Raw genomic sequence first — 27,961 nt, forward strand, 5'->3', positions numbered from 1 at the left:
CACAGTGAGGAACAAAGATTTCGAATAGCAGATGTCTGGTCAGAAATTATTCCAGGCAGAAGACAATTGAACTGAAAAATAAAAATGGTCAATGTAGAATTTTGTAACCAACAAAAACAGCCTTCAAAAAAATGAAAGTGAAATAGACTTATTTTGTTTGTAGACAAACTAAAGTCGAGAATTTATCACCAGTAGACCTGTATTACAAAAAGTATTAAAGTTTCTCAGGCAGAAGAAAAATGATACAAGACAAATTCGGACATCACAAAGGAATAACAAGTCCCTAAATGGTAAAATGTGGGAAAATATGAGTTATTTTTTCTCATTTTAAATATCTTTAAAAGACTGCCTAACGCAAAAATATAAACTCTGCAGTTTGTAACATATAGAAGCAAAATGTATGGCAACAATAGCACAGAGGAGAAGAGGGGAGAAGTGAAAGTATAGTGTTAAAATTTTTTTACAGTATGTGTAAAGTAATAATACTTAAAGTAGACTGTAATATACCAAAAACATAACACAATGACTAGGTGGAGATTTTCAAAGGAATGCAGTGTTGTTTCAACATATTAAAATCAGTGTAATCCAATGTACTAGCACACTAAAAAAACCCATATGATCATCTTAATAAATGTAGAAAGCACTTGACAAAATTCAACACCCATTCATGCTAAAACCTCTTAGCAGCATAAGAGCAGAAGAAAAGGCATCTGTGAAAAACCTGTATTATATTTAATAGTGAGAATGATCTAAGCAGGATTGGCTTTATGGGCATGTAATGTGCAGTCTTGAAATTCTTAATGTTATCTTTGACTTGTGTTTTTTTTTTTACTTTGTTATCATTAGTGTTCACATTTCTGACTCCCCCTGTTATCAAGTCCCCACCACTTACCCCATTGCAGTCACTGTCCATCAGCGTAGTAAGATGCCATAGAGTCACTACTTTCTTCTCTGTGTTATCCTGCCTTCCCCGTGCCGCACCCCACCCCCCACATTATGTGTGCTATTTGACTTGTGTTTTATAATTGAAGTCTGTTGAGATAATGGAACATGCACAGAGGAAATATGTACAATATGTGTGTTCTCCATTCCTTGTCCCATTTTTATATGTGTCTGCAGTGCCCCAAAGGCATGTGATTCTGCTAAGTTCACAGTGTCTGGGAGTTCAGCAAGATGCAAAGCCAAGTACAAGTGAACGTGTTACCCCTAAGCAGAGGCCCCGGTAGCCCTGAGAGGCCAGGCTTTCCGATCAAACGAGAACTTGCTTCTAGTGCAGAAGGAGGGCCGTGGCATCCTCAGAAATGTGAACAGCCAAGGAATTACATCATCTCTCTTATTTGTGTTGCTTTCCTGTATCAGCCAACCACTTAATGTAGAAATTGATGACATAGAGGGAAAGGATAAGATAGAAGAGACCATAATTTCTTTCCTTTTCAGTCCTTCCTCATTAGTAAAATGAAAGTAGATGGTGTTAGTAGAATGTGTGCATATCAAGAAGTGAAATAAAAACTTCTGTGCAGTGTTTCTACTGTTTTGGTAAGAATGAAATACCTATGTATATACATATGTAATATAAGCCATGAAATGCTAATTGTTTCATTTCAGTGATTTTGCATATGAGTTAAATGCTATTCTATTTGCATTTAAAACTGGTATTGTACAATATGAAGATAGATGGTAAAATTTATACTAATTTTAAAATTTAACCTTTCTTAGAAGTGTGAAATAGCAAATAAAAACCAACATGTCAAGTTGAAAGGCCACAGAGGAAAGGACAAAGCTTCATATTTTAGTCCCTTTATTGGTTCTTTTTTTCCTGCTTTTTTTAACAAGGGGAGTTTTTTTTTTTTTTTTTTTGCCATAGGCCTTTAAATTACATAACTGGCCCTGGCTCTAAGATCAGAAAGAAGGCAAGACACAAAATTCTTTGTCACCACTTTCTTTCAACTTTATACTAGAGGGCTTAGCCATGCAATGAAGCAAGAAAAAAAGTCATACAAATAGGAAAAAATAGAAATGAAACTATCTTTATTCTTAGATGGTATGATCATCTACGTAAAAAATCCTAAGGAATCCACAAAGCTATTACAAGTGAGTTTCACAAATTTGAAAGTTACTGATGAATACTAAAAAGTCAATTGTATTTTTATATGCTATCAACAATCAATTGGAAATTGAAGAAAAATACATTTAAAGTAGCATCCAAAACCATGAAATACTAAAAGTCAAATTTAACAAAATTCATTGTAAGACCTTTATAGTAAAAACTTTAAAACATTGCTGAGAGAAATTAAGCCCTAAATTAATGGAGAGATCACGGATAACAATATTAAGATGTCAATTCTCCTTAAGTTGTTATACATTCAGTTAAATCCAAATCAAAATCCCACATTTTTTTTGTAGAAATTGATAAGATGATATAAAATTTATATGGCTACAAAAAGTAGAAAAGCTAAAACAATTTTTTAGAAAAGAGGACTTACACTACCTTATTATGAAATATAAAGTTAAGACATTATAGTATTAGCCTAAGGATACACACCTAGATCAATGAATCTGAAATGTCCAAAAATTAACACATCTTTGTTCAGTTAATATTCAATAAAAATGCCAAGATTATTCAATAGAAAAAGGATAATCTTTCAACAAATGATGCTAGAATAATCAGATATTCATATAGAAAAAAATGTAGTCCATACCCCACCCCATATATAAAAATTAACTTGAAATGGATCATAGTAAAATTTATACTACAAAACATCTAGAAGAAAACATAGGAGAAAATCTTTGTGACCTTGGGTTGGTCAAAGACTCCTTGAATGGAGATAAGTATTGAAGCTATTTCTCTTATTTTCCAAGTTGAAGGTGAAGAGGGAGATTTTACAGACTCACTATTGAACAGTAGATTGGGAGCTTGTCTGGCTCCAAAGCTAGCATGCATTCCATGGCATCCCACTGTTCCCCCGTTGCAGGGGCTGGAGAAGTACTAATGGCTCAAGGCTCACTGGTGTCCCCAGACACCGGGTAGTACTGTGGACTGGGGAGGCAATTGATGAGGGTGGTGGCCCCAGCACCTGCATTGCCAAGGGGGGCTTCCGGGCAGGAGTGGGGAGAGGGACTGAGCCCTCCAGCTGGGCAGCAGGGGCCTGGGGTGTGGCCGCAGTACACTGTCACACGGTGGACACAGGGAGAACTGCAGTTGGTGCCTTGGAGACGCAATAGGTGGTGGTGGAAGGACTTGGCATTAGAAAGACGGAGCTGAGTAGATATCAGGGTGAATCTTAATGCAGAAGGACAAGGACCATGGAGTCGCATTTAAATACAATCTACAGTAAGGTTAGACTTCAGTCAGCAGTTCCCAGTTAGAACTTGCTGCATCGGAATCCCCTTACTCAGAATACAGATTCATGGTCCTCCAGATACACTAAAGCAGAGGGTCTAAGAGTAGGGCCTTAAAATAGAAGCACAGACAGGTTTGGGAACCAGATACTCACCACCTTCCCAGGTAATGAAAAGACATATTAAAGGAAACTAGGAAAGCTGGACAATTGGGAATAAAGTTCAGGAGTGTTGGGAATTTATAATACACATAATCATAATAGCTAACCTTTATTGACACTTACTGTGTGTCCAGCCCAACACATCGGCAGATGCTTTATGCACAGTGTCTTGTTGAATTCTCACCACCCACCCCCAGGTAGGAACTGTCTTATTTCACAGAGGAGGGAGCAAGCTTAAAGCGGTGGTGACCTGCCAGGACCACAGCCAAGAGTGGTGCAGTTGGAATACAAGCCCGGTTTCTAACTGCGTGTTTTACAGTTGAGCATTTACCTTGCTGAGAAAAGGGGGTGCGGGGGAGGGTTGGGACACATGGTCATCGAGGTCTCAGAGGAAGGATGCCACAGGAAGCATGGTGCCCGGCAGGGAGGTGCACATTGCGGGCGGCCCCTGACTGCTGGTGGGCTTACCTCCCACAGGCTGGGGAAGGGTGAAGAAATCCAGGTGAGGATTTTGTGGGCCAAAGGTGTAAGGCTGAGAAGTAGGCAAAAACCAAAGTTAATACTGTATTTTAAAAGTCAGGAACTTGTCAGGAAGGCAGGGGTGGGTTAAGAATTATTTCAGAAGCCTGGAATGTATGTGCTTCCAGGATGAGAAAGTCCCTGCTGGCTGGGTGGCAGTCTCTGAGGGAGACGAAGGATGGCGGCTCTTGCAGATAGAAAAGCATTTGAGGGGCCGAGGAAGAAAACTGGGTAGTGGCAAAGGAGGCGTTAGAGCAACAAGCGAGCTGGGTGGTGGTGTTTGGAAGGGTCTGTCAGGTGAACGATAGGATCCGACTGCCTCACCCTCTGCCCTCCTGCTCTGGTTTGTGAAATGCAGGAATTCGGAACCACAGGGTCACAGAGAGAAGAAGGCTTCCTGCCGTGCCAACAGCCCGGGGGCTGGCGTGCATCGGCTGGCATGGACCCACTCGGGATTGACTGCAGTCCCCTTGCCGGCTGGACTCATCCTCATCTCTTCCCCTGTGGAAGGCTCCTCAGAGTGAGGGGATGGTCTGTGGATGCCCGCACCAGCTCCAGTGTGTAAAGAGAGTGCATCCTTGCAAATGTCGGCGCTGATGATGATGACAAATGATGAGCATGGCAGGAAGCCTTCTTCTCTCTGTGACCCTGTGGTTCCGAATTCCTGCATTTCACAAACCGGAGCAGGAGGGCAGAGGGTGAGGCAGTCGGACCCTGTGTCCACGTCTTGTTTGAAGACCGCAGGAGGGTGTATCCTCTCAGCTGGCCCTTTGAGAGACCTGGTGGAGGTGAGGCGTGTTCCATGGAAGCAGGTGCTCGGGGAGGAGGTTCTCAGCGGTCTCCTGGCCTAGACGCAGGGGCCCCAGGGTGGGGCTTCTGCCACGGGTGTTTATTGAGGGCCTTCCAGGTGCAAGGAGGAAGCACCTGTGAAGAGGAGTCTGTCTGGAGGGGTCCCTGGGTCTGCTGGCAGTCCGAGTGTGCCAGGTAAGCAAATAATAGGACCTTCCAAATAGCGCCCATGGTCTCTTCTCTCTTCACAGAGATTCACAGGAAGGTTATACGGCAAAAAGAAGAAAACAAATTGTGCTGAATCACCCTCCCCCACAAGATAACCACTGTTGACATTTTGGGGTTTCTGCTTCTGCCTTATCTATCTCATTTCTACGAAAATGAGATCAGATTGTGCCTGCATATATAAACCTTTTTTTCTCTTAATTATCTTGCACATATTTCCTCTTCAAGAAACGTGGGATGATCGCTCAGGGATGAGGCCATCAAGGAAAGTGCAGAGGAGGCTGGGTCTAGCTAAATTTTAAGGGAAAGGGAAAGGTGGCTTGGCCTGGGAAGGGGGTACAGTCAGGGGTGCATTTCAGGTGGGGTGCTTCTCACATTGGGGGATGCAGGGCTGTTCCCTTGGTGTTCTTGAAGCCTCAGGGTAGTCATGGAGTTGGCATTTCCATCCTCCCCCCACCTGCTCTCCCTTCTCCCTGCATTCTCCCCTTACTCCTCATTCATTCCTTCACCCAGTGGTCGTTGAGCATCCTGGTACCAGGGGTTTGTTGAGTGCTGGGGATGCAGTGGTGACTGGAACAGGTTTTGTCCTTGCCCTGCTGGAGCATATACTACAATGGGCAGACACATCTGTTTCCTTCAAAGGCAAACACTTGAAAATATTTTAAAAAGAGTAATAGCAGAGGTGGGTTTTTATGGAATGAAATGCAAAAGCCACATGCCCCAGCAAGGTAAGAAGTGAGGCTTCCTGAAGTGCGGGCTGCAGTGTGTGCTGAGGTCAGAAATCCCTGTTGGGTGACACACTGGGGAGGTCAGCTTGGCTAAAACAGGTGGGTCACATCAGGGAATTGTAGGAGAGGTTTAGTAAAGTTCATGGGGCCAAAGCATGTAGGACCTTGAGTGCCAGTAGAAGGATTTTGAACTTGACTTTTGGACAATTGGCAGCTGTTGAGGTGTTTTGAGCAGAGGGCAGCACTAGCAAAAATACAATTTTGGAAGATTAATGTGGTCCTGAGGATGGACTGGCAGGATGGGAGAGGGGCCAGGGAGCAGTCTGTGCCCAGCCTGTGGGAGGTGAGGGTTTGGGCTAGGAGGTAGTGGGAGGGGTGGTGAGGAGAAGACCCAGAGAGACCATATGGAGTGGGCAGCCCCCGGGAGGTGCGGGACGGGGCGCCAGCGAGGCGGGCAGGAGGCGCATTCAGCCAAGGGTTGCTGAGGACCCACATGGGTTGGGTGCTGTGTTCTAGCTGTCTGGAACGCACAATCAGGCAAGCTGGCAGAAGCGGGCCTTCAGCGGGGCCTGTTGGAGAGGCCGTGACAGGCTTGGGCATCCCCCTGACTTTCTGTGATGGTTCCTACTCCCGGCTGCACCTTAGAGTCACCCGGGAATTCTAACAGTGGCATGTCTGGGCCCCTGGTTTCACTGTTTTAGGGTGCTGCCTGGGCACAGCCCCCAGGTGATTCTAGGGTGCAGCCAGGGTTGGGAACCCCTGAATGATGGGAGTACACCCAGGTGGTGCTAATCCAAGACAGTTGAGGCTGAAGAATGGAAATTTAGGAGAGGTAATGGTGCCAGGCCTTTGAATTAGAATTTTGGAATCCGGAAGTCTTTGTGTTCATGTGACCAAGAGCTCATGGAGAGGGTGGGTCCGTGGCCTGGCAAGGTCCCTCCAACCAGCCTCTGGTTGTGAATATCTGCCGGCTTTGCCAGGAGCTGGGAGGCAGGGAAGAGGGATGGTAGGAAAAAGGGCTGGGACAATGAGGAGGAGACTTCAAAAATGATTTAAAATCTGAATTGAAAGCCTGAATTAAAACTCCGGACACATGAAACAGCATTAACAGATAGGAAACATCTCAGAGGACATAGCTGGGAATATACAGAAGAGGCACTGGTCCCACAGGAACAGGACGATAAGGAGGTGCAGTAACTCAGGGTGAGGGTGAACCAAGAATCAGAATATTGGGAAGGCAGGAGAACAAACGGACCAAGGAGAACGAGGCAGCAGGCACAGGGCAGGGAGGTGACGTAAGGCGATAAAGCAATTCTGTATGTTTAGAGTTTGGTTTCAAGAACCAGGAAGGTGGGAGGGTCTTGGCTTTGTTTTAATATTTATTATACCTCCCAGAACAGTGATCCATAGAAGAGAATCACCCCGGGGGAGTGTGGAATGCAGATTTCTGGGTCCCGGCAGGAAGCGTGGGTCACAGAAATCTCATTCTTAACCTGTTCTTGGGGTGTCAGCACACCTGGCTCAGAAGCACGGGACCAGAGGGATTGTTTAGGGGGTGAGCACTGCAGGGCGAGTCAGAACCATTGACCGCAGCAAACACCCAGGGCGTCCCTGGGTGGGCTGAGCGGCCCCTGGGGAGAGGGACTGCTGAGTAATCCTGAAGAAGCCCTGAAAGGGGAACAGATCTCCAAGGAGAAAGCTGAGATTCAGGAGAGGAGTGACTCTGGTTTCTGCAGCTGCGAGTGCAAAGAGTTTTAATCCCAAGATCTGAGTCATTTTGGATTGAGAAGCAGGGAGTCCTGGAATCCCAGGAGTGTGCTCACCTGTGGGGGCATGTATGCAAAGCAAGAGCCTTGGGGTATTTGTGGAATCAGTGATCTGTCACATTTTCACATGTTCAGTTTGTGTGATAATATTTCTGGAATTCTAAAATCTATCTGCGGATTATATGTTCCTCTTCCTCGAGGCTGGTGCGTTTGTTCTCAAGTTCATTCAGACAATTCCAGAAAGCCGGGATCTATGCACTAAAGGCAGCTAGGATTGCTTCGAAGAGGGAAGGCCTGAGCTAGCAGGTGCAGCCCTGTTTAATTCGGGTTACTCCCATAGCATATAGTTCATTATTATTATTATTATTATTTGCCTTTTCTTCATTTAACACTGGTTATCAGTTAGAAACTGGTTTGAATTTTCTTCACCATCCAGAATCCATATATTAAATGTATGTAAAAGCTCCATGTTATCAGTATGTGTGAAAACTCACAACTGAGTGTCTGGCCCAAATTTTACTCCCCATGGGGGCCTTGCCGACCCCCTCCTTTCCATAAGAGGCCAGCCAGTGCTTCCTCCGTTTCTGGTAGCTTCTTGATCAGCTAGAGTTGGCTCCTTGCAAGCATTTTTTTACTCTCCTGGACCCAGCATGGGCTTGCCGTTCACCAAGAACTCAGTAGGGTTGAATTTTTAAAAAGGGATCCGAAGCCAAACATGATTAAACATTCTAAAATAGAGTCCCTTAAGTGGAATTTGAATGATTTATCCTGGAAAAAAAGACCAAGGTGACCAACAGGGTCGCATCAGCAAGGGAAGGCAGAGCGCTGTGACCAGGGGGTCTCTTTCACTGCCGTGAAGCCCTACAGGGAGGGGGGCTTTTGCTGAGTGTAGTGGTTCTTGTCACCTGGGCCACCCGACCCTTTTGAGAATCTGGTGAAAGCGTTGGACTTGCTCCCCAGAAAAAGGCAAAACACAATTTGCCTCTAATATAGGGGTTCACTGACTTCCCCTAATGTAGTCCACAGACTTCAAGTGAATAATCCCTTGGTCGGTATAAAACACACATGTGAGGTGTTCAGTCCTGCATCTCAATCTCCTCCTGTGGGGACACAGAGCAGAAGGCCGCCTCTGGTCTCGGTCGTCTCTGCCCTGGCTTGGGCCTTCTGTCCATCCTGGGTGCTTCTGTGCCCTTACGAATGTTCACAGGTATCAGTGGCATTCTCCTCTTAGCCCACAAGCCCTATGGTGGGTATAAAAATCTGCTGTTCACATCTTTGTCCTCAGAGCTCATTGTTCAATAAAAAAGCTTAGTACAGCTACACATGAATATTCAGGAATCAGAAAGGAGGGCAGCCTTTTTGCTCGAGGCCAGGGTTTCTTGCCCTCAAATCTGTTGAGATTTTGGTTAATTCTTCACTGCGGGCCTACCCTGTGTGCGGCAGGATGCTCAGCAGCACCCCGACCTCCACCCAGTAGGTGCCAGGAGCACCCTCCTCCTTTAATCGCGACACTCAAAAATGTACCCCAGACACATTGCCCAGTGGCCCGCAAGGGGGCCAGGTCACCCCCCATTGAGAACCACTGCTCTAGCCTTTCTCTAGCTTGATTTTGACTCTCTTACCAAGGGGAGCACCTCAGGAGAGAGTTCTCTGGGCTTCTGTCTACTATCGTAGCCATTCATGCCAGCTAACTTTTGCCATGTGCCAATAGCTATGCCAGGCCCTGGGACTGCCTGTGTGAGTCAGCGGCACCCCCTGACCTCAGGTGTTGATTGCATCCTAGTGGGGGAGACACACACAGATGCATCCAGGGTACATGGGGGAAGGATGTGCCTCATGGGAAAGAGGTTTGTGTCCTGGAGCCTCTGCATCAGTATATTCTCCAGCCAGAATGCTCTCTCTTCCGGGCTTTCTCACAGCTCAGTCTTTTTTGTCATTTGTATCTCGGTTTAAATGACACTGCTTCAGGGAGACCTGTCCTAAGCACCTGTGGTAGTCAGCTGTTTTCCCCTGACAACCCCAACACTTGCCTAACAACCCCAAACTCAGGGCTCAGAACCACACATTTCTCCCTTGCACGTCTACAGGTTGGCTGGAGTGTGGCTGATCCAGGCTGGGCTCCGCTGGGTTTGGCCCCGTGGGTCTCATTCTGCTGCACCAGTGAGCTTCCTGCTGCATACTGTTCTCAGGGCCACAGCAGAAGCGCACGAGGAAAGCAAGTGTATTGCAAAAGTTTGCTCGTGTCTCCCGCACTGATACCCATTTGGCCAGAGCAGATCACATGGTCAGAGTCAGCAGGAGGGAAGAACGCCTCTCTCCCTGAGCCTAAGGCAAGCGTGTGCTGTGTGATACTTCTACAGGGGCGAGAAGGTCTGGGGCCTACAGTCACCCTCACCCCCTGACCTACAGCAGCTACCTGGTCACTTCATCATTTTTACTCCCTGCTGAGCTTGGAGGCTCTCATGGTTGAATTATTTGTCTCCTGTCACCAGAACATCAGCTCCATGGCAGCAGGGATGTTTTCTGCCTTAATTGTCTATGTGGCACAGGGTGGGCTCTCACTAAATCTTTGACTGAATGAATAAATGAAGAAATGAATGAATGACTCTGGGGACTCAGGGAGCCATGTTGGACTGGGTCTTGAAATTGTTACAGTAACATTTCCCAGAGGGTGTCTAAGGCCAGGTGTGCTGCCTGTTTGGCCTGGCTTAAGTTAGGGGATCCCCACTGTGTGTGGCCCTTCATGGAGGAGGGGCAGGCGGTTCTGATTTGAGCCAGAGAGCCCTGAAATTGCTCATCTTGTTAGAGGATCAGAGGGGGCCCCAGTGTGGGGAGCCTGGTGGGCAGCCTTGCAACACAAGATTGCAACCTTGCATTGTGTTGAGTGGGACGGTATTTATTGGAGCTTGCAGACATCTCTTGGCACACAGACGCTGGAGCTTGTTCCAGGGCAGCGAGAAGGGGTCCCACCGGTGTCTGCAGACCTCCCCACCTGCGCAGGTGCTCCAGGTCCTCGCCTTGGCCTTCACCCAGCCTCTGCTGCCCCTCATCGCAACTCAGCAAAGGAGGCAGTAATGTCGCAAAGGGAACCCTGGACTCATCCTTGTTTGGTGTGCTTCCTAGCTGAGCAGAAAAGAAGCAGTGGACCTGCCCCAAGGCCACGTGTGGCCGGTCAGCCTGGCTTCCAATGTTCAGTGCCCTGAGCTGGGACAGATTTTTTTTTAATGTCTTAAAAGTTAAGCTCTGTGCTTGTAGGAGGGAAAAAAGAGGAAGAAAGTTCTGGGTTTCAGTCTCAGTGCTGCTAGGACACCATGGGCTAGTATCCTAATTTCTCCGGGCTTCAAGGCCCTTCTGCAAAACGAGAATAAAGACTGCTTGTTGTGACAAATAAGATAATGTGAAGGCTCCTGTAAAACATCATTAAAGTATCAGGTGCTAATTTGCCTTCTCTTCTCTGGAAGAAAAGAAAGAAAAAGCCATTAAGAACATATTTTGTGCCAAGCCCTGTGCCAGGTGGTATTGCCTATAATTCTTCTTTTACTCTTACTGGAGCAGCAGTATGGTGAGGCTATGGTGAGGATGAGGAAGCCAAATCTCAGAGAGGTTAAGTGACTTGCTTCAGGCCACACAGCCTCTGTGCTGGTCCCCAAAGGGCTTCCTTTCTAGTCATGTAAACAGACAAATAAGGAAGGTAAAGATCAGAGAGTGATACGTGCAGATAATTCTGTGCTGGTCTTAAGCAGGAAAATGTAACAGAGGGTGAGTGGCAGTGGTCAAGGAAGGCCTCTGTGAGGAGCAGACATTTCAGTAGGGACCTGGCTGTTAAGGAGGGGCCACTGTCAGTGTGCAGTGAGCATGGCTCTAGAGGTGGGGACCCCATGGGCACTGTGTAGCAGCTGCCCCAGGCTCCAGATGGGCCCTCTTGCGTTGGGGAGGCTGGTTGCTGGCGGAGGTGTCTTCTCCCCTGCTCCTTCCTATCCTACAGCTCCTTGGAGATTTTTTTTCCCAAGGCATCTAAGTCAATTTTAATGCACAGAGGCTCCAGCGCAGCCTTCCCCTGCAGCAGAGAATCATGAGGTCTCTGAGGGTGGCTGGCATGGACATTGACACCCCAGAGCAGCTCTCTCTCCCTCCATTTCCCCTCCCCAGTTCTGGAGTGTTCTAGAATCTGCAAGCTGAAACGAGCCTCTAGGGAGAGGTCAGCCTGGGCAGGAGAGCCACCGGCCTGCCTCCAGTGCGGTGACTTCTGTTTAAAAGGTCTGCTTAGAGCAGCCCTGTGTTCCTGTGGGCTGTTAGAAAATGAGCAGCCTACTGTGATTCATCACATACCAAGAGGAAGGATTTTGTAAAGGAATTTTCTCACGGTTGCATTTCTGAGCTGGGGTATTACAAATGCTTTATCCAGCTGTCGTGGGTTAGATGACACTGAAGTCTGAATGTTTACCCACTTGGGAGATTCACTCATTTTATTCATTATTTTAAAAATAATGTGTTGGAAAACAAACAATTCTTTGAAATTAGACTGCTGTCCAGTCTATTTTCACGAGGGAAAAGGGGCCATGAAACAAGAAGAGGTGACCTTGAGGGTCCCCCAGAGCAGGGCTTCTCCACCTCACAGGGGCTGGGGAATCACCCCAAGATCCACAGCCCGGGGTGGGAGTCCCCGGCAACAGGCTCACAGCGCTAATTCTACCACACCAGACTCTCACAGACGTGTCTTGGAGAAACAACAGCCACCCCACTTACCCCGTGGCCTGTCCTCCCCCGGACCTGGGCCTTCCCCTGCCGGTGGTGGTCCCCGGGGGCCAGGGTGCGTCAGAGTCGCCGTCACCCCTGGGTGCTGGCACTGTGCCCGGCTCACTGCCGAAGGAGCAGAGCTCATTTGTTTCAAACGTATTTTGAGGAGCACATCCATTTTGCTAAGAAAAGTTTACATTTATAAATATTAAACAGGAAATTTCTGCATTTGAAGAACTTAGAGTTCCTGGCCACCATTATATGGAAGTTGAGGAAATCTATAGATGTACGGCTTTGTTTCAGGCTTAAAATGTGAGCAGCTTACACATAAGTGCTTTAGGGCTGGTATCTTCATGATAATTTGAATTTTCATTTGTAAAACGTCTAGTAGCCTTTCTGGGGAAAGGTGGGGTTATAAACCTGCACCAGGGGAGTGCCAGCAACTTCCAGGCCTTGGGCTGTGGCCTGTGGAAGAGAGGGGTCAGGACAGAACAAAGCAATGGCACCCTGAGGGCTCTTTCTTCCATTGAGGCCAGTTTAAGAAACTGGGGGAAGCCTGGGGCTCCTGAGAGAATTGTCTGGAAACAGTGGACTCACTGGAAGAGGGGGAGAGAATTGCCTGGAGCAGCAGGTCCCCTACGACTCTCCAGCATGTAGTCCAGACACGCCATTTGCATCCACCTCCCTGTAGACAGGAGCCAGGAGTGCAGGTTGGGAAGGAGATGGTTTCTGTGACTCGGGTGCTCAGAGGACAGGAGGCAGTGTGGCTCTCTGGTCAACCCAGGAACTGACTCACCGCGCCTTCTCCCCAGCCTCGCTGGACCAGGTATTCTCCAGCCCTAAGTTTTGCCCTCAGAAATGAGGTCTGATGAGGACCAGACAGTGTCCGGACTGCACGGACCTTTGAGATGATTCAGCTCACCCCTCAGGTGAATCACCCCAGATGATAAAACTGGATTCAGAGAGGTCATTTGACCGAACCAGCTAGACAGGGATGGTGCCAAATTCAGGGCTCCTCCTGGATTTATTTCTCTACTGTATGTACCTGCAAGTGAAGTACAAAAGTGGATTTTATTTTAAAACACACACAGTTCAAGGAAAGAAATACTGCCCTGTATAGATGGTCTCCAGGCATGGACCACACCTGAATCCTGTTATGCTCTTTGGATTATAATGTTTAGTGGTGACTGGTTTGAAACATTTCCGGCAGACAGTCTGTAGAGTGGGGCTGGTTCCCTTAGGTGGATGCCCTGATGGGTAATGATGACAGCACCTCCTGATACAGGCTCAGCACTGTACGTGTTGCAGAGTCTGCCCTGTCCACCTGGTGAGGTTGTCAGGCAGGGCTTGTTGTGGGGGAGCCTGGAGCTCTGTCCCCAGCCCAGGGTGACAGTGCAGGCGGGTGTGGCCAGGGCCAGAGACATGCCTGTGGCCCCAGGGCATCCTGCCTTGTCTGGAGCCTCTGGTTCAGAGTCACTGACCCTGCTGGATATAGGGTCCAGATGGTGGCTTCTCTATGGCTGGCTGGTCCCATGCCCTCTAGGACCCAGAGCCCTGTAAGCCCGGAGACCTTCAGCCCTGGTGGCTGCTGTATCTGGGCCCTGCTGGGGTTTCAGCAAAGTGCTGCTGCTTGGTGAGGTGGCATCAGGTGCGGCCTGACCCATCAGCCAGTTTCCTGTACCAGGAGCTGGGCAGATTTCCATGGTCCCCAAAGAAGGGTGGCCCCTGGTCTGCTGGAGATTCCTGGACCTCAGGCCAGACTGACCCTGGGACACAAAGTGATGTGTGTGATTTGCTTTGACTCACTGATCTAAAATTGGCAGCTCTGGATTAATCTTTGGATTATTAGGCCTGAGGCCGTGTTGCAACTAACCACTCAGATGGGAAAGGCCTACTGTGCTCCAGCAGAAGGGGCAGGAGATGTCCCACAGAACTTGGAAATCACCCACTTGCCCCAGGAAGGTGTAGGTGATCAGGAATACAAGGGGTATACCTGCCAGAAACACACGGGATCATTAGCTCCTGAACCAGACCCTAAAGGAGCTTGTGAAATCTGGTGACTTGACCAGAGTGGTAAGGGCCGGATCTAGAAACAGTTCCAGCTGGAGAAGGCTCCCAGCAGCCAGTGGCTCTCGAGAGGTGGGAGGAACTAGAACCTGGTTCAGCCCCAGATGGGGCCCACCGCAGCCAGTGCCAGGAAACCAGGTGCGGTTTGGATGTTCACGGCCATATCCAAGGTTACCTCTGGTAGGTGGCAATCAAGTCTGCAGTCCCAGCAGCCCATGGGAGTGGGCTAAGGACCATAGTCACCTAGGGGAGCCTGCAGGGTGCCTGAGATGGAGAAACAGTCTCTCAGTGCCCAAGAAGGTCACTGTGCCAGTGTGCTGAGCTTGCAGGGTGGATGTCAGGGGCCACAGCCCCACTTCCCGTAGCTTCCTTGTGGGGTCTGGACACTGGTACTGGCTTCCCCTCCCCCAGAGGCAGATGGGGTTGCCTGAGAGGATACATGTGAATCCTAGAAGCCCACAAACATGGGGCACACGTGTGAGGTAGCCTTGTGACTACTGAGTCAGCCAGGACTGCTTTGTCTCTCCTGTGACTTCCAGGCGACCTGCAGCTTTTAGGATTCTACGCTCCTGGCTGAGCACAGCATCTAAGAGCACCTAGTAAGTGCTCAGTAAGTGGTAGTGAACAAACAGCTGATTGAGTGAATGAATAGGAGCAGGGGGATGGTTCAGCCCTCTCGGGTGGTTGAGATTGGCCCGGTTAGCTGCAGTGTGAAGGGGAGGGGGGATGGCAGCCCCTCAGCCTGGGCCTCACCCAGCGGCAGCGGGCGGGCAGAGCCTGCTCCAGGACCCTGAATACCTATCGAAGTTGGAGGCCCACCGGAGGCCCTCCCTGGACACCACGCAACTTGGGGCTTGGTTTTGGTCCCTGCCCACCCCACTCCCCATCCCCCTCCTGAAGACGTGCCCTCACCATTGTCCTTCTCTCTCCCCGGGGTGCAGATCCTGGCCAATGTCTTCCTGTACCTCTGCGCCATCACTGTGGGCATCATGTCCTACTACATGGCGGACCGCAAGCACCGCAAGGCCTTCCTGGAAGCCCGGCAGTCGCTGGAGGTGAAGATGAACCTGGAGGAGCAGAGCCAACAGCAGGTGAGGCTGCAGGCCTCAGGAGGCTCTTTGGGGGCACCCGGAGCCCAGTTTGGACCATGGCGAGGGAGTTGGGGCCTGTTGGGAGGGAGGGAGCCCAGTGCGGTGTGGCGGCCCCCGGGCTCCGTGGGCTTGGAGCTCCTCTGCCAGGTTCAGGGGCTGCTGCCTGACGTGGACCCATGGGCCCCGTGCCATTGGAGGGACTCTCCTGGCCTAGAGCTTCTCTGGCTGGAAACCCCCTCCTACATCTCCTTGTGCTTGACCTAAACCTCCCCTCTGCCCCTCTTCCTATTTTTTAATTTTTCCTATAATTTAAAACTTTTCTTTTTAAAGAAATACATTGACCCAAGCAGCCACCAGAGACCCCCTGTCAGGCAAGAATGTTCTGTGTGTTTGTTTGGAAGACTTTTCCCCACAGGCACCACTTCATGTTGTTCCCCTCTGCCTCCCCCTTCCACTCTTTCTGGTTCAAGGGCACCTACTGTGCGCCAGCGCTGTCCTCCCTGCAGCACCGCCTGGGGCCCTCTGGGTGAAATCCAAGCCCTGCACCCATCTGGCAGGGACAGTTTCTTTCACCCTTAGGGCAATCTCTCCACCTCCTCCTCCCTCTTCTCAGCTATTTATGCAGAAGTACAACCAACCCAATCCCCCAGGACCCCACTGTTTACATTTTTCCATCCAGAGAAGTGCCTGCTGTTCCCGCTCTTGTTGACTGGCTTTCCTCCAGCCTGATCCACCACAGAACCTCCCAGTTCTCATGTGACTCAGTCTCTGAAATAGTTTTTGGTCTGGATTCATCTCAGATGCTTTCATAAGGTCTCCAGAAATTACGTCCACCAACTTCCTGTAATCCACACGTTCATTTCCCTTCCACCAACAGACGCAATAGGATGAAAACACATGATTCTGTGCTCTGGGGACCATGTCATTCTGTGCTGTTTGATCTGGATTCACTGAAATTGCTGTTTCATAAACCCTGCCACTCAGGTGCTGTTGCTTTGGGGCCACCCTGGAACCCTGAGCCCTGGGGGGCCCCATTGGTGGCCTCATGTTCTCCAGACAGTGCTCTTTGGAGGCACTCACGGGATCGTCTGCTGATGGGCCCTAGCCTCCTCTGTCCTGGAGATGTTTTTTCTGTTTACCAATGAAATCTAGAAGCTTCTGAGCTGGGCTTCAGACTCATTTCCTTTGTGAAAAGGAAGTTTGTAGCATTGGACCCTTCTTCAGCCCTGTGTCCTGTGGTTTCTGAGCAGCTAGTGCTGCTCAAATACATTTAAAGAATTCATTGTACTGTCTTTACAGAGTCCCATAACAAGACCTTCAATTTTTGTTTTTCATACTGTTTCTTGTTTGCATCTGATCTCTCATGCTATGGAGCTATCCCTTTCAGCTCTCTACATTAATTTTTAAAAAATGCATGTGTCACCACTCAGCTAGGCCAGGGAGTTCTCTTTTACTTAGTATTTGCGCAGTTTTCAGCATACCTGTCTGGGTCAGTCTTGTCTGTCTCAGTGCATAATCCTGGACATCTTCAATCACATTGAACAGCACTTCATAGGGGCCTCCTGATGTGGTGAGGAAGGCCCTGTGTGTCACCCTGGATCAGTTATTCTCTGCATGGATTATTTGGACAAGTTATCCCTGCTTAGCGCCTTGCTTTCCTCATCTGCAAAGTGGAGGTATTGATACTCCAAGGTGGGAGTACTGATGCTTGTCTTGCAGGGTTCCCTGAAGGTCAAATGAGAAACACAGGCAGAAGTACTTTGTAGCCTGTAGAGCTTGGGAGTGGTGATGGTCAGGCTGCAGTGCACAGGCCCTGAGGCCATATGCTTCCTCTGAGCAGTGTGAGCACAGGGAGCCTGGGGCCTGGCAGACAGGGCCACTCCTCTGTGCTTCAAGACTCCCGAACACCAGGGGTGCTGGCAGCAGTCCAGGCCGCACTGCTGCTCCTCTTTGTTGCCTGCCTGGGGCTGCAGCAGCAGAGCAGACACTGGCCTCAGGAGTGAGAGGTCCAGGGAGACAGAAGAGAGGCGCAGGGGGGTAGAGAGCCGCAAAGGTACATCTCCAGCCCGTGCTGGTAAATGTCCATCAAGTGGAATGAATTTGTCTAGTCCAGCTGTAGCTTGAGTGTGACTTTAGACTAGTCCCTTCACCTCTTTGGGCCTCAGTTTCCCTATATATATATAAGGTATACAGGAGAATAAAACCTTTTGGTAAAATGGGATAATTTGTATGAATCCCATTAGGAATGAGAAAAGCACTGTTACCGTGGAATCCCATCCCCACCCTCCCTGTTGTGAGTTTCAATTTGGTCATATTTTCCTTAGGACTTTATGGATTCTGTTCATGAGAGAGATCTACTTGCCATTTTAGTTTCTTTCCATATCCTTGACAGGTTTGGGTATTAGGGTTATGACAGACTTATGAAACAATTTGAGAAGTATTTCCTATTTTAAATGCTCTGGGAGAATTCAAGAAAGATTTGGGTTTTTCCTTAAATGTGCAGAAGAATTCACTAGGGAAGTCCAATGGGTCTGAATTGAGGGAGAATTCAATTTCCTTCACAGATACAAGGTTTTACATTTCTTTTTGTGTACGTTTTGGGAAGTTTCTGGGGTTTTTTTTCCCCCAGGAATTCATCCATTTCCATATAAATGTGTCAAATTTTTGACATACTGTTCATCACATTTCTCTCTCTTATTTGTGGGATTTATAGTGATGTCCCTTTTTCATTACAGATACTGTGATTTGTGCCTATTTTTTATTTATTCTTAATCTGTCTTGCTAAGGCTTGTGAATGTTTTAACCTTTTCAAAGAACCACTTTTTGTTGCTTTCTTTGTTCATTTCTATCCATTAATTTATGCCTTTAAGTTTTTTTGTTTTCTTCTCTTTTCTTTGGGGTTAATTTGGTGTTCTTCACCTTTTTGAGACAGAACTTAGGTAACTTAGCATTTTTTTTCCCTAAAATATGCCCTTCATGCTAGACCTCCTCTTTACATTGTTTTATTTTATTCCATAGGTTTTGATGCATTATATTTCCATGGTCATTTAGTTCAAAATATTTTATAATTTCCTTTGAGATGTCTTTGATCCATAGGCTATGTGGGAATATGTTAATTTTCAAATATCTTGGGAATTTTTTTTTAAGTTATCTTTTTTATTATGGATTTTTAGCTGAATTCTCCTCTGGTCAGAGAACATGCTGTGAATTCAATCCTTTGAAATTTGTTGGAACTTGATTTTTGACCTAGCACTTCATCGGTCTTGATGCACTGTAGGATAATGTGTATTCTACAAAATGTGTCAATATATCTTTAAAAAATGATATAGTGTCAATACATGTCAATTATGATATATTTGTGTCTATCCCAAATTAGTACTTTTACCTCTTTGATCACAGTACGAGGACCTCACAACACTTACCTCCCCCTCCCCCAGACTTTCTGGCTACTGTAATGTGTTTTAATTCAGCATCTATTCTAGGCCCCTAAGACATTATTCTTGTAGTCTTACACAGTGACTATTCCTTACATTTACCTACATCTGACCCTCTTAGTTCTCCATTCCTTTTTTTTTTTTTTTTTTTGCCTCTTTGAACCAGTCTTTATTCAAAATTAGCTGTCCGGAACGATTTGACCTTTATGGAATGAACATATTTAAGTTTGCGCAGCACCTTCTCTTCTGTGGTGGGTTTCTTCTTAGTAGGCTTCTTCTCAGTTGGTTTCATGGTTGCTGCAGCCTTTTTTCCGACCAAAACCTTCTTCAGCGTCTTACTGCCTTCTGTCCTTTCTTCACTACCACGGAACCCCTTGTCGTCTGATTTGGCTTCCAGTGCTTCTGCCGCCTTATCCATCTGGAGTTTGTGATCCTTGGCCTGGCCAAGAATAGTGTTCCAGCATATGGTCTTCACATATGGGTTTAGCTTGAGCATGATTCTCAGACTTTTCTGTGGATTCTTCTTCAGGATGCTGCAGTGAATCTTCTTGCATGGAGCATGGAGGATTCTTTGGATCTCTGGGCTTTTCAAGATTCTGCTAAGGTCTGTACTGAGCATCTTGTGCATGGGAAGGCTATAGTTACTCTTGAGAGAGGCAACTTTATGCCAAGGGTATACAGATCTTCTAGCTTGTAGAAAGCACTCTCAGTCCAAATGCAGAAATGTCCCACATGTCCACCACGAGCAAGTTTCAGAATGCTCACTTCACATACATTAAGCAGAGTAATTCCAGGGATGTTTCTGAAGGCCTTGATGATCCCATCATCCTCATAATAGATGATGCAGGGACCCCTGCACTGGATATGGCAACGCTTTCTCATTTTGCCCTTGCCAGCACTCATTTGCTGAGAAGCATAAATCTTTTTGATATCATTCCAAGCCTTAAGTTTCTTAAGAAGCAAAACAGCCTCCTTGGTCTTCTTTTAGCCTTCAACTTTATTTTCATCCACCAAAGGAAGTTTGGGAACTTGCTCAATACAATGACCTTTCGATACAACCAGTGCTGGTGAGGCCAAGGCAGCCAGGGCAGAGCAGATGGCATATTGCTTCTGTGTTGTGTTCACTCTGCAGTGCCAACAGTGCCAGGTTTTGGTTGGCACAAGCATGTGTTCCCCACATGTTTCCAAAAGCACCCTAGCCTGGACGGTGAGTCCCAGCACCTTGAACTCTGGGAATTTTTTTTTTTTTTACGGTAAAAATTTACTTTATTTCTTTTTTATTTTTTTTAATGTTTACTAGGCTCTCCCCTACCCCAAGTTCCCCCCGCAAACCCCATTACAGTCACTGTCCATCAGCATAGTAAGATGTTGTAGAATCACTACTTGTCTTCTCTGTGTTGCAAAGCCCTCCTCTATCCCCCACCCCCACATTATACATGCTAATCATAATACCCCCTTTCTTCTTCCCTGCCCTTATCCCTCCCTACCCTTCCATTCTCCCCAGTCTCTTTCCCTTTGGTAACTGTTAGTCCATTCTTGAGTTCTGTGATTCTGCTGCTGTTTTGTTCCTTCAGTTTTTCTTTTGTTCTTATACTCCACAGATGAGTGAAATCATTTGGTATTTGTTTTTCTCCACTTGGCTTATTTCACTGAGCATAATACCCTCTAGCTCCATCCATTTTGTTGCAAATGGTAGGATTTGTTTTCTTCTTATGGCTGAATAATATTCCATTGTGTATATGTACCACATCTTCTTTATCCATTCATCTACTGATGGACACTTAGATTCCTTCCATTTCTTGGCTATTGTAAATAGTGCTGCGATAAACATAGGGGTGTATCTGTCTTTTTCAAACTGGAATGCTGCATCCTTAGGGTAAATTCCTAGAAGTGGAATTCCTGGGTCAAATGGTAAGTCTATTTTGAGCATTTTGAGGAACCTCCATATTGCTTTCCACAATGGTTGAACTAATTTACATTCCCACCAGCAGCGTAGGAGGGTTCCCCTTTCTCCACAATCTCACCAACATTTGTTGTTGTTTGTCTTTTGGATGGTGGCCATCCTTATTGGTGTGAGGTGATATCTCATTGTGGTTTTAATTTACATTTCTCTGATAACTAGTGATGTGGAGCATCTTTTCATGTGTCTGTTGGCCATCTGAATTTCTTCTTTGGAGAACTGTCTGTTCAGCTCCTCTGCCCATTTTTTAATTGGATTATTTGCTTTTTGTTTGTTGAGGAGCATGAGCTCTTTATATATTTTGGATGTCAACCCTTTATTGGATCTGTCATTTATGAAAATATTCTCCCATACTGTAGGGTACCTTTTTGTTCTATTGATGGTGTCCTTTGCTGTACAGAAGCTTTTCAGCTTGATATAGTCCCACTTGTTCATTTTTGCTTTTGTTTCCCTTGCCCGGGAGATATGTTCATGAAGAAGTAGCTCATGTTTATGTCCAAGAGATTTTTACCTATGTTTTTTTCTAAGAGTTTTATGGTTTCATGACTTACATTCAGGTCTTTGATCCATTTTTGAATTTACTTTTGTGTATGGGGTTAGACAGTGATCCAGTTTCATTCTCTTACATGTAGCTGTCTAGTTCTGCCAGCACCATCTGTTGAAGAGACTGTCATTTCCCCATTGTATGTCCATGGCTCCTTTATCGTATATTAATTGACCACATATGTTTGAATTAATGTCTGGAGTCTCTAATCTGTTCCACTGGTCTGTGGCTCTGTTCTTGTGCCAGTACCAAATTGTTTTGATTACTATGGCTTTGTAGTAGAGCTTGAAGTTGGGGAGTGAGATCCCCGCCACTATATTCTTCTTTCTTAGGATTGCTTTGGCTATTTGGGGTCTTTGGTGTTTACATATGAATTTTTGAACTATTTGTTCCAGTTCGTTGAAGAATGTTGTTGGTAATTTGATAGGGATTGCATCAAATCTGTATATTGCTTTGGGCAGGATGGCCATTTTGACAATATTAATTCTTCCTAGCCAAGAGCATGGGATGAGTTTCCATTTGTTAGTGTCCTCTTTAATTTCTCTTAAGAGTGTCTTACAGTTTTCAGGGTATAGGTTTTTCACTTCCTTGGTTAGGTTTATTCCTAGGTATTTTATTCTTTTTGATGCAGTTGTGAATGGAATTGTTTTCCTGATTTCTCTTTCTATTGGCTCATTGTTAGTGTATAGGAAAGCCACAGATTTCTGTGTGTTAATTTTGTATCCTGCAACTTTGCTGTATTCTGATATCAGTTCTAGTAGTTTTGGAGTGGAGTATTTAGGGTTTTTTATGTACAATATCATGTCATCTGCAAATAGTGACATTTTAACTTCTTCTTTGCCAATCTGCATTCCTTGTATTTCTTTGTTTTGTTTAATTGCCATGGCTGGGACCTCCAGTACTATGTTAAATAACAGTGGGGAGAGTGGGCATCCCTATCTTGTTCCCAATCTCAGAGGAAAAGCTTTCAGCTTCTCACTGTTAAGTATGAGATTGGCTGTGGGTTTATCATATATGGCCTTTATTATGTTGAGGTACTTGCCCTCTATACCCATTTTGCTGAGAGTTTTTATCATGAAAGGATGTTGAACTCTGTCAAATGCTTTTTCAGCATCTATGAAGATGATTATGTGGTTTTTGTCTTTCTTTTTGTTGATGTGGTGGATGATGTTGATGGATTTTCGAATGTTGTACCATCCTTGCATCCCTGGGATGAACCCCACTTGGTCATGGTGTATGATCCTTTTGATATACTGTTGAATTCTGTTTGCTAATATTTTATTGAGTATTTTTGCATCTACATTCATCAGGGATATTGGTCTGTAATTTTATTTTTTGGTGGGGTCTTTGCCTGGTTTTGGTATTAGGGTGATGTTGGCTTCATAGAGTGATTTTGGGAGTATTCCCTCTTCTTCTATTTTTTGGAACACTTTAAGGAGAATGGGTATTATGTCTTCTCTGTGTGTCTGATAAAATTCCGAGGTAAATCCGTCCGGCCCCAGGGTTTTGTTCGTGGGTAGTTTTTTGATTACCGTTTCAATTTCTTTGCTTGTCATTGGTTTGTTTAACTTTTGTGTTTCTTCCTTGGTCAGTCTTGGGAGGTTGTATTTTTCTAGGAAGTTGTCCATTTCTTCTAGGTTTTCCAGCTTGTTGGCATATAGGTTTTCATAGTAGTCTTTAATAATTCTTTGTATTTCTGTGGTGTCTGTCGTGATTTTTCCATTCTCATTTCTGATTATGTTGATTTGTGTTGATTCTCTTTTTCTCTTAATAAGTTGGGCTAGAGGCTTATCGATTTTGTTTATTTTCTCAAAGAACCAGCTCTTGGTTTCGTTGATTTTTGCTATTGTTTTATTCTTCTCAATTTTGTTTATTTCTTCTCTGATCTTTATTATGTCCCTCCTTCTGCTGACTTTAGCCCTCATTTGTTCTTCTTTTTCCAGTTTCGATAATTGTGATGTTAGACTATTCATTTGGGATTGTTCTTCCTTCTTCAAGTGTGCCTGGATTGCTATATACTTTCCTCTTAAGACAGCTTTTGCTGCGTCCCACAAAAGTTGGGGCTTAGTGTTGTTCTTGTCATTTGTTTCTATATATTCCTTGATATCTATTTTGATTTGTTCATTTATCCATTGATTATTTAGTAGCATGTTGTTAAGCCTCCATGTGTTTGTGAGCCTTTTTGTTTTCTTTGTAGAATTTATTTCTACTTTTATACCTTTGTGGTCTGAAAAATTGGTTGATAGAATTTCAGTATTTTGGAAATTACTGAGGCTCTTTTTGTGAGCTAGTATGTGGTCTATTCTGGAGAATGTTCCATGTGCACTTGAGAAGAATGTATATCCTGTTGCTTTTGCATGTAGAGTTCTATAGATGTCTATTAGGTCCATCTGTTCTAGTGTGTTGTTCAGTGCCTGTGTGTCCTTACTTATTTTCTCCCTGGTGGATCTATCCTTTGGGGTGAGTGGTGTGTTGAAGTCTCCTACAATGAATGCATTGCAGTCTATTTCCCTCTTTAGTTCTGTTAGTATTTGCTTCACATATGCTGGTGCTCCTGTATTGGGTGCATATATATTTAGAATGGTTATATCCTCTTGTTGGACTGAGCCCTTTATCATTATGTAGTATCCTTCTTTATCTCTTGTTACTTTCTTTGTTTTGAAGTCTATTTTGTCTGATATTAGTACTGCAACCCCTGCTTCCTTCTCACTGTTGTTTGCCTGAAATATGTTTTTCCATCCCTTGACTTTTAGTCTATGCTTGTCTTTGGGTTTAAGGTGACTTTCTTGTAAGCAGCATATAGATGGGTCTTGCTTTTTTATCCATTCTGTTACTCTGTGTCTTTTGATTGGTGCATTAAGTCCATTTACATTTAGGGTGACTATTGAGAGATATGTACTTATTGCCATTGCAGGCTTTAGATTCGTGGTTACCAAAGGTTCAAGGTTAGCTTCTTTAGTGTCTTACTGCCTAACTTAGCTTGCTTATTGAGCTGTTATATACACTGTCTGGAGATTCTTTTCTTCTCTCACTTCTTATTCCTCCTCCCTTCTTCATATGTTGTGTGTTTTGTTCTGTGCTCTTTTTAGGAGTGCTCCCATGTAGAGCAGTCCCTGTAGGATGCCCTGTAGAGTTGGTTTGTGGGAAGCAAAATCCCTCAGCTTTTGCTTGTCTGGGAATTGTTTAATCCTGCCATCATATTTAAATGGTAGTCGTGCTGGATACAGTATCCTTGGTTCAAGGCCCTTCTGTTTCATTGCATTAAGTATATCATGCCATTCTCTTCTGGCCTGTAGGGTTTCTGTCGAGAAGTCTGATGTTAGCCTGATGGGTTTTCCTTTATAGGTGACCTTTTTCTCTCTAGCTGCCTTTAAAACTCTTTCCTTGTCCTTGATCCTTGCCATTTTAATTACTATGTGTCTTGGTGTTGTCCTCCTTGGATCCTTTCTGTTGGGGGTTCTGTATAATTCCATGTTCTGTTCGATTATTTCCTCCCCCAGTTTGGGGAAGTTTTCAGCAATTATTTCTTCAAAGAGACTTTCTATCCCTTTTTCTCTTTCTTCTTCTTCTGGTACCCCTATAATACGAATATTATTCCTTTTGGCTTGGTCACATAATTCTCTTAGTGTTGTTTCATTCCTGGAGATCCTTTTATCTCTCTCTATGTCAGCTTCTATACGTTCCTGTTCTCTGGCTTCTATTCCTTCAATGGCCTCTTGCATCTTATCCATTCTGTTTATAAATCCTTCCAGGGATTGTTTCACTTCTGTGATCTCCTTCCTGACATCTGTGATCTCCCTCCAGACTTCATCCCACTGCTCTTGCATTTTTCTCTGCATCTCATCCCATTGCTCTTGCATTTTTCTCTGCATCTCTGTCAGCATGTTCGTGATTTTTATTTTGAATTCTTTTTCAGGAGGGCTGGTTAGGTCTGTCTCCTTCTCAGGTGTTGTCTCTGTGATCTTTGTCTGCCTGTAGTTTTGCCTTTTCATGGTGATAGAGATAGTTTGCAGAGCTGGTACGAGTGACCGCTGGAAGAGCTTCCCTTCTTGTTGGTTTGTGGCCTTCCTCTCCTGGGAGAATAGCGACCTCTAGTGGCTTATACTTGTCAGCTGTGCACAGACACGGCTTCTGCTTCCTGCCCGTTTGCTATGGAGTTTATCTCCGCTGTTGCTGTGGGCATGGCCTGGCTGGGGCTGTTCCTCCAAAGTGGTGGAGCCCTGTTGGAGGGGGAGCGGCCGGGAGGCTATTTATCTCCGTAAGGGGCCTCTGTGCTCCCTGTTGCCCAGGGGGTTAGAGTGCCCAGAGATCCCCAGATTCCCTGCCTCTGGTCTAAGTGTCCTGTCCTGCCCCTTTAAGACTTCCAAAAAGCACTCTCCAAACCAAAACAACAACAGCAACAATGAGAGAGGGAACAGAAAAAAAAAAAAAAAAGGAAAAAACACGATTTTTTTTTTTTTCCTCAGGTGCCGGTCCCAGGCACCTGCTCACTGGTCCTACTGCCCTGTTTCCCTAGCACTGGGGTCCCTGTCCCTTCAAGGCTTCCAAAAAGCACCTGCCCACCAGTCCCGCAGGGAAAAACGCGCGATATTCTTTGTCTTCAGGCGCCGGTCCCAGGCACCCCCTCACCGGTCCTGCTGCTCTGCCTCCCTAGCACTGGGGTCCCTGTCCCTTTAAGGCTTCCAAAAAGCACTCGCCGAAAAGAGAAAAAAAGGGGGAAAAATGCGCAATTTCCTCCGTCCTCAGGCGCCGGTCTCAGGCACCCGCCCACAGGTCCCGTAGGGAAAAATGCGCGATAATCTTAGTCCTCAGGCACCTGTCCCAGGCACCCACTCACCGGTCCCGCCACCCTGCCTCCCTAGCAACGGGGTCCCTGTCCCTTTAAGGCTTCCAAAAAGCACTCGCCAAAAAAAAAAAACTGCTCCGGTTTCTTTCCACCTGCCGGGAGCTGGGGGGAGGGGCGCTCGGGTCCCGCCGGGCCAGGGCTTGTATCTTACCCCTTTCGCGAGGCGCTGGGTTCTTGCAGGTGTGGATGTGGTCTGGATGGTGTCCTGTGTCCTCTGGTCTCTATTTTAGGAAGAGTTTTCTTTGTTATATTTTCATAGCTCTATGTGTTTTTGGGAGGAGATTTCCACTGCTCTACTCACGCCGCCATCCTGGCTCCGCCTCCTATTCTTTCATTTTTAGAGATCCTTTTCTCTCTCTGTGCCTCAGCTTCTTTGTATTCCACTTCTCTAGTTTCTATTTCATTTATTGTCTCCTCCACTGTATCCAACCTGCTTTTAATACCCTCCATGGTGCTCTTCAGCAATTGGATCTCTGACCTGAATTCATTCCTGAGTTATTGGATGTCTTTCCTTAACTCCATTAGGATGTTGATTATTTTTATTTTGAACTCCCTTTCAGGAAGAGTCACGAGGTCCATATCATTTAAATCTTTCTCGGGAGTTGTATTAACAATTTTACTCTGGACAAGGTTCCTTTGGTGGTTCATGTTTGTATATGGCGCCCTCTAGTGTCCAGAAACTCTATTCTGGTGCTGCTGAGCCCCTGAAGCAATGTCAGGGGTCACGGGGGAGTGGTACTGGGGGTAGGAAAGAGCTGTTCCCTGCCTCCTGGCTCCTGTGCCTGTCTCCACTGCCTGAGCCAGTGGGCCGGGCACACAGGTATAAGTTTTTGTCCCAGAGCAGCCAGATATGGATCCCTGCTTTCCACAAGCAGCCAGAATCCCAGTCTCCCCAGGAACTCTGCCTGTATTAACTTTCCAACCCGGTAGTCATGCAAGTCTCATGAAAGCACCATAAAATGTAGGTTTGTGCTCCGAGCGCAGATCTCCGGAGCTAGGTATTCAGCAGTCCCAAGCCTTCCACTGCCTCCCTGCTCTGTTTCTCTTCCTCCCGCCAGTGAGCTGGGGTAGGGGAGGGGATCGGGTTCCGTGGAGCCACAGCTCTGGTACATCACCCCGTTTGCTGAGGTCTGCTCTTTTCTCCAGGTGTGTGCAGTCTGACGCGTCCTCTTTCCTGTTGCTCTCTCAGGATTAGTTGCGCCAATTAAATTTTCTAATTGTATCCAGTTTTAGGAGGAAGCCTCTGTCTCTCCTCTCACGCCGCCATCTTTAATTCTTGTTCCAAACTCTGGGAATTTGAGCCACAGCTCTGCCAGTACCCCAAACCTCAGCACTGTTTGGTGACCTGCTAATTCACTGACAGCTTTGTCAAATCAGTGGTTGAGTTCATCCACTGAATCCTTAATTTCAGTATTATAGTTTTTTTTTTCAGTTCTAGCATTTCCATTTGATTTTTAAAAATAGATTCCAGTTGTCTGGTTTTGTTCTCCATTTTGTTATCTATTTTTTTGGAGCATATTACACATTTATTTTAAAGTCTTTGACAACCATAATGTCTGGGATATTGATGGGTCTGCTTTTTCTCTATTGATTTTTTGGGCCTATCTTGTGACAACTTGGCCTTTTAAAAAAATTAAGTGCTGAATAGTCTATGTGGAATACAGTTGCAGCTCTGAATGATACGTGCCTCTCCAAAGAGGATCTACTTTTCTTGCAACAGATAGGTAGAATGGGGTAACTCACATTGATATACTG

At 46.0% G+C, this 27,961-nt stretch overlaps 2 protein-coding genes and 1 long non-coding RNA gene across 7 annotated transcripts in view; 2 read left to right on the forward strand and 1 right to left on the reverse strand.

Annotated features, from left to right (window-relative positions):
• The window catches only part of DNAJC27 (DnaJ heat shock protein family (Hsp40) member C27), a 94,861-nt gene extending 79,456 nt beyond the window's left edge, over positions 1–15,405 (forward strand). Inside the window, exon 8 of the mRNA XM_073215755.1 lies at positions 15,273–15,405. The gene's annotated coding sequence lies outside the window, so the exon portion shown is untranslated. The remainder of the gene's footprint in view (positions 1–15,272) is intronic.
• ADCY3 (adenylate cyclase 3) overlaps positions 1–27,961 on the forward strand; it is an 80,690-nt gene that overhangs the window by 16,109 nt on the left and 36,620 nt on the right. For 2 of the 3 annotated variants that reach the window (XM_037005554.2, XM_037005555.2), the window contains exons 3-4: positions 15,273–15,422; positions 19,386–19,460. In XM_037005554.2, coding sequence (XP_036861449.1) covers positions 15,273–15,422; positions 19,386–19,460 — 225 coding nt within the window. The remainder of the gene's footprint in view (positions 1–15,272; positions 15,423–19,385; positions 19,461–27,961) is intronic. The other variant, XM_037005556.2, reaches the window with a different exon arrangement.
• On the reverse strand, positions 10,328–18,166 carry LOC140844322 (uncharacterized). Of its 3 annotated transcripts, XR_012122477.1 has the most exons (5): positions 15,902–18,166; positions 15,244–15,398; positions 12,274–13,309; positions 11,075–11,189; positions 10,328–10,981 (listed from the first exon to the last, which is right to left on the reverse strand). It is a non-coding gene; the product is annotated as an uncharacterized lncRNA (long non-coding RNA). The 3 variants fall into 3 exon arrangements; XR_012122478.1 differs by lacking the exon at positions 11,075–11,189 and having other exon boundaries at positions 10,330–10,981; XR_012122476.1 differs by lacking the exons at positions 10,328–10,981; positions 11,075–11,189 and having other exon boundaries at positions 11,232–13,309; positions 15,902–18,158.

This window comes from Manis javanica, chromosome 1 (genome assembly GCF_040802235.1).
Source record: "Manis javanica isolate MJ-LG chromosome 1, MJ_LKY, whole genome shotgun sequence".
In the NCBI taxonomy this organism is placed as follows: domain Eukaryota; kingdom Metazoa; phylum Chordata; class Mammalia; order Pholidota; family Manidae; genus Manis; species Manis javanica.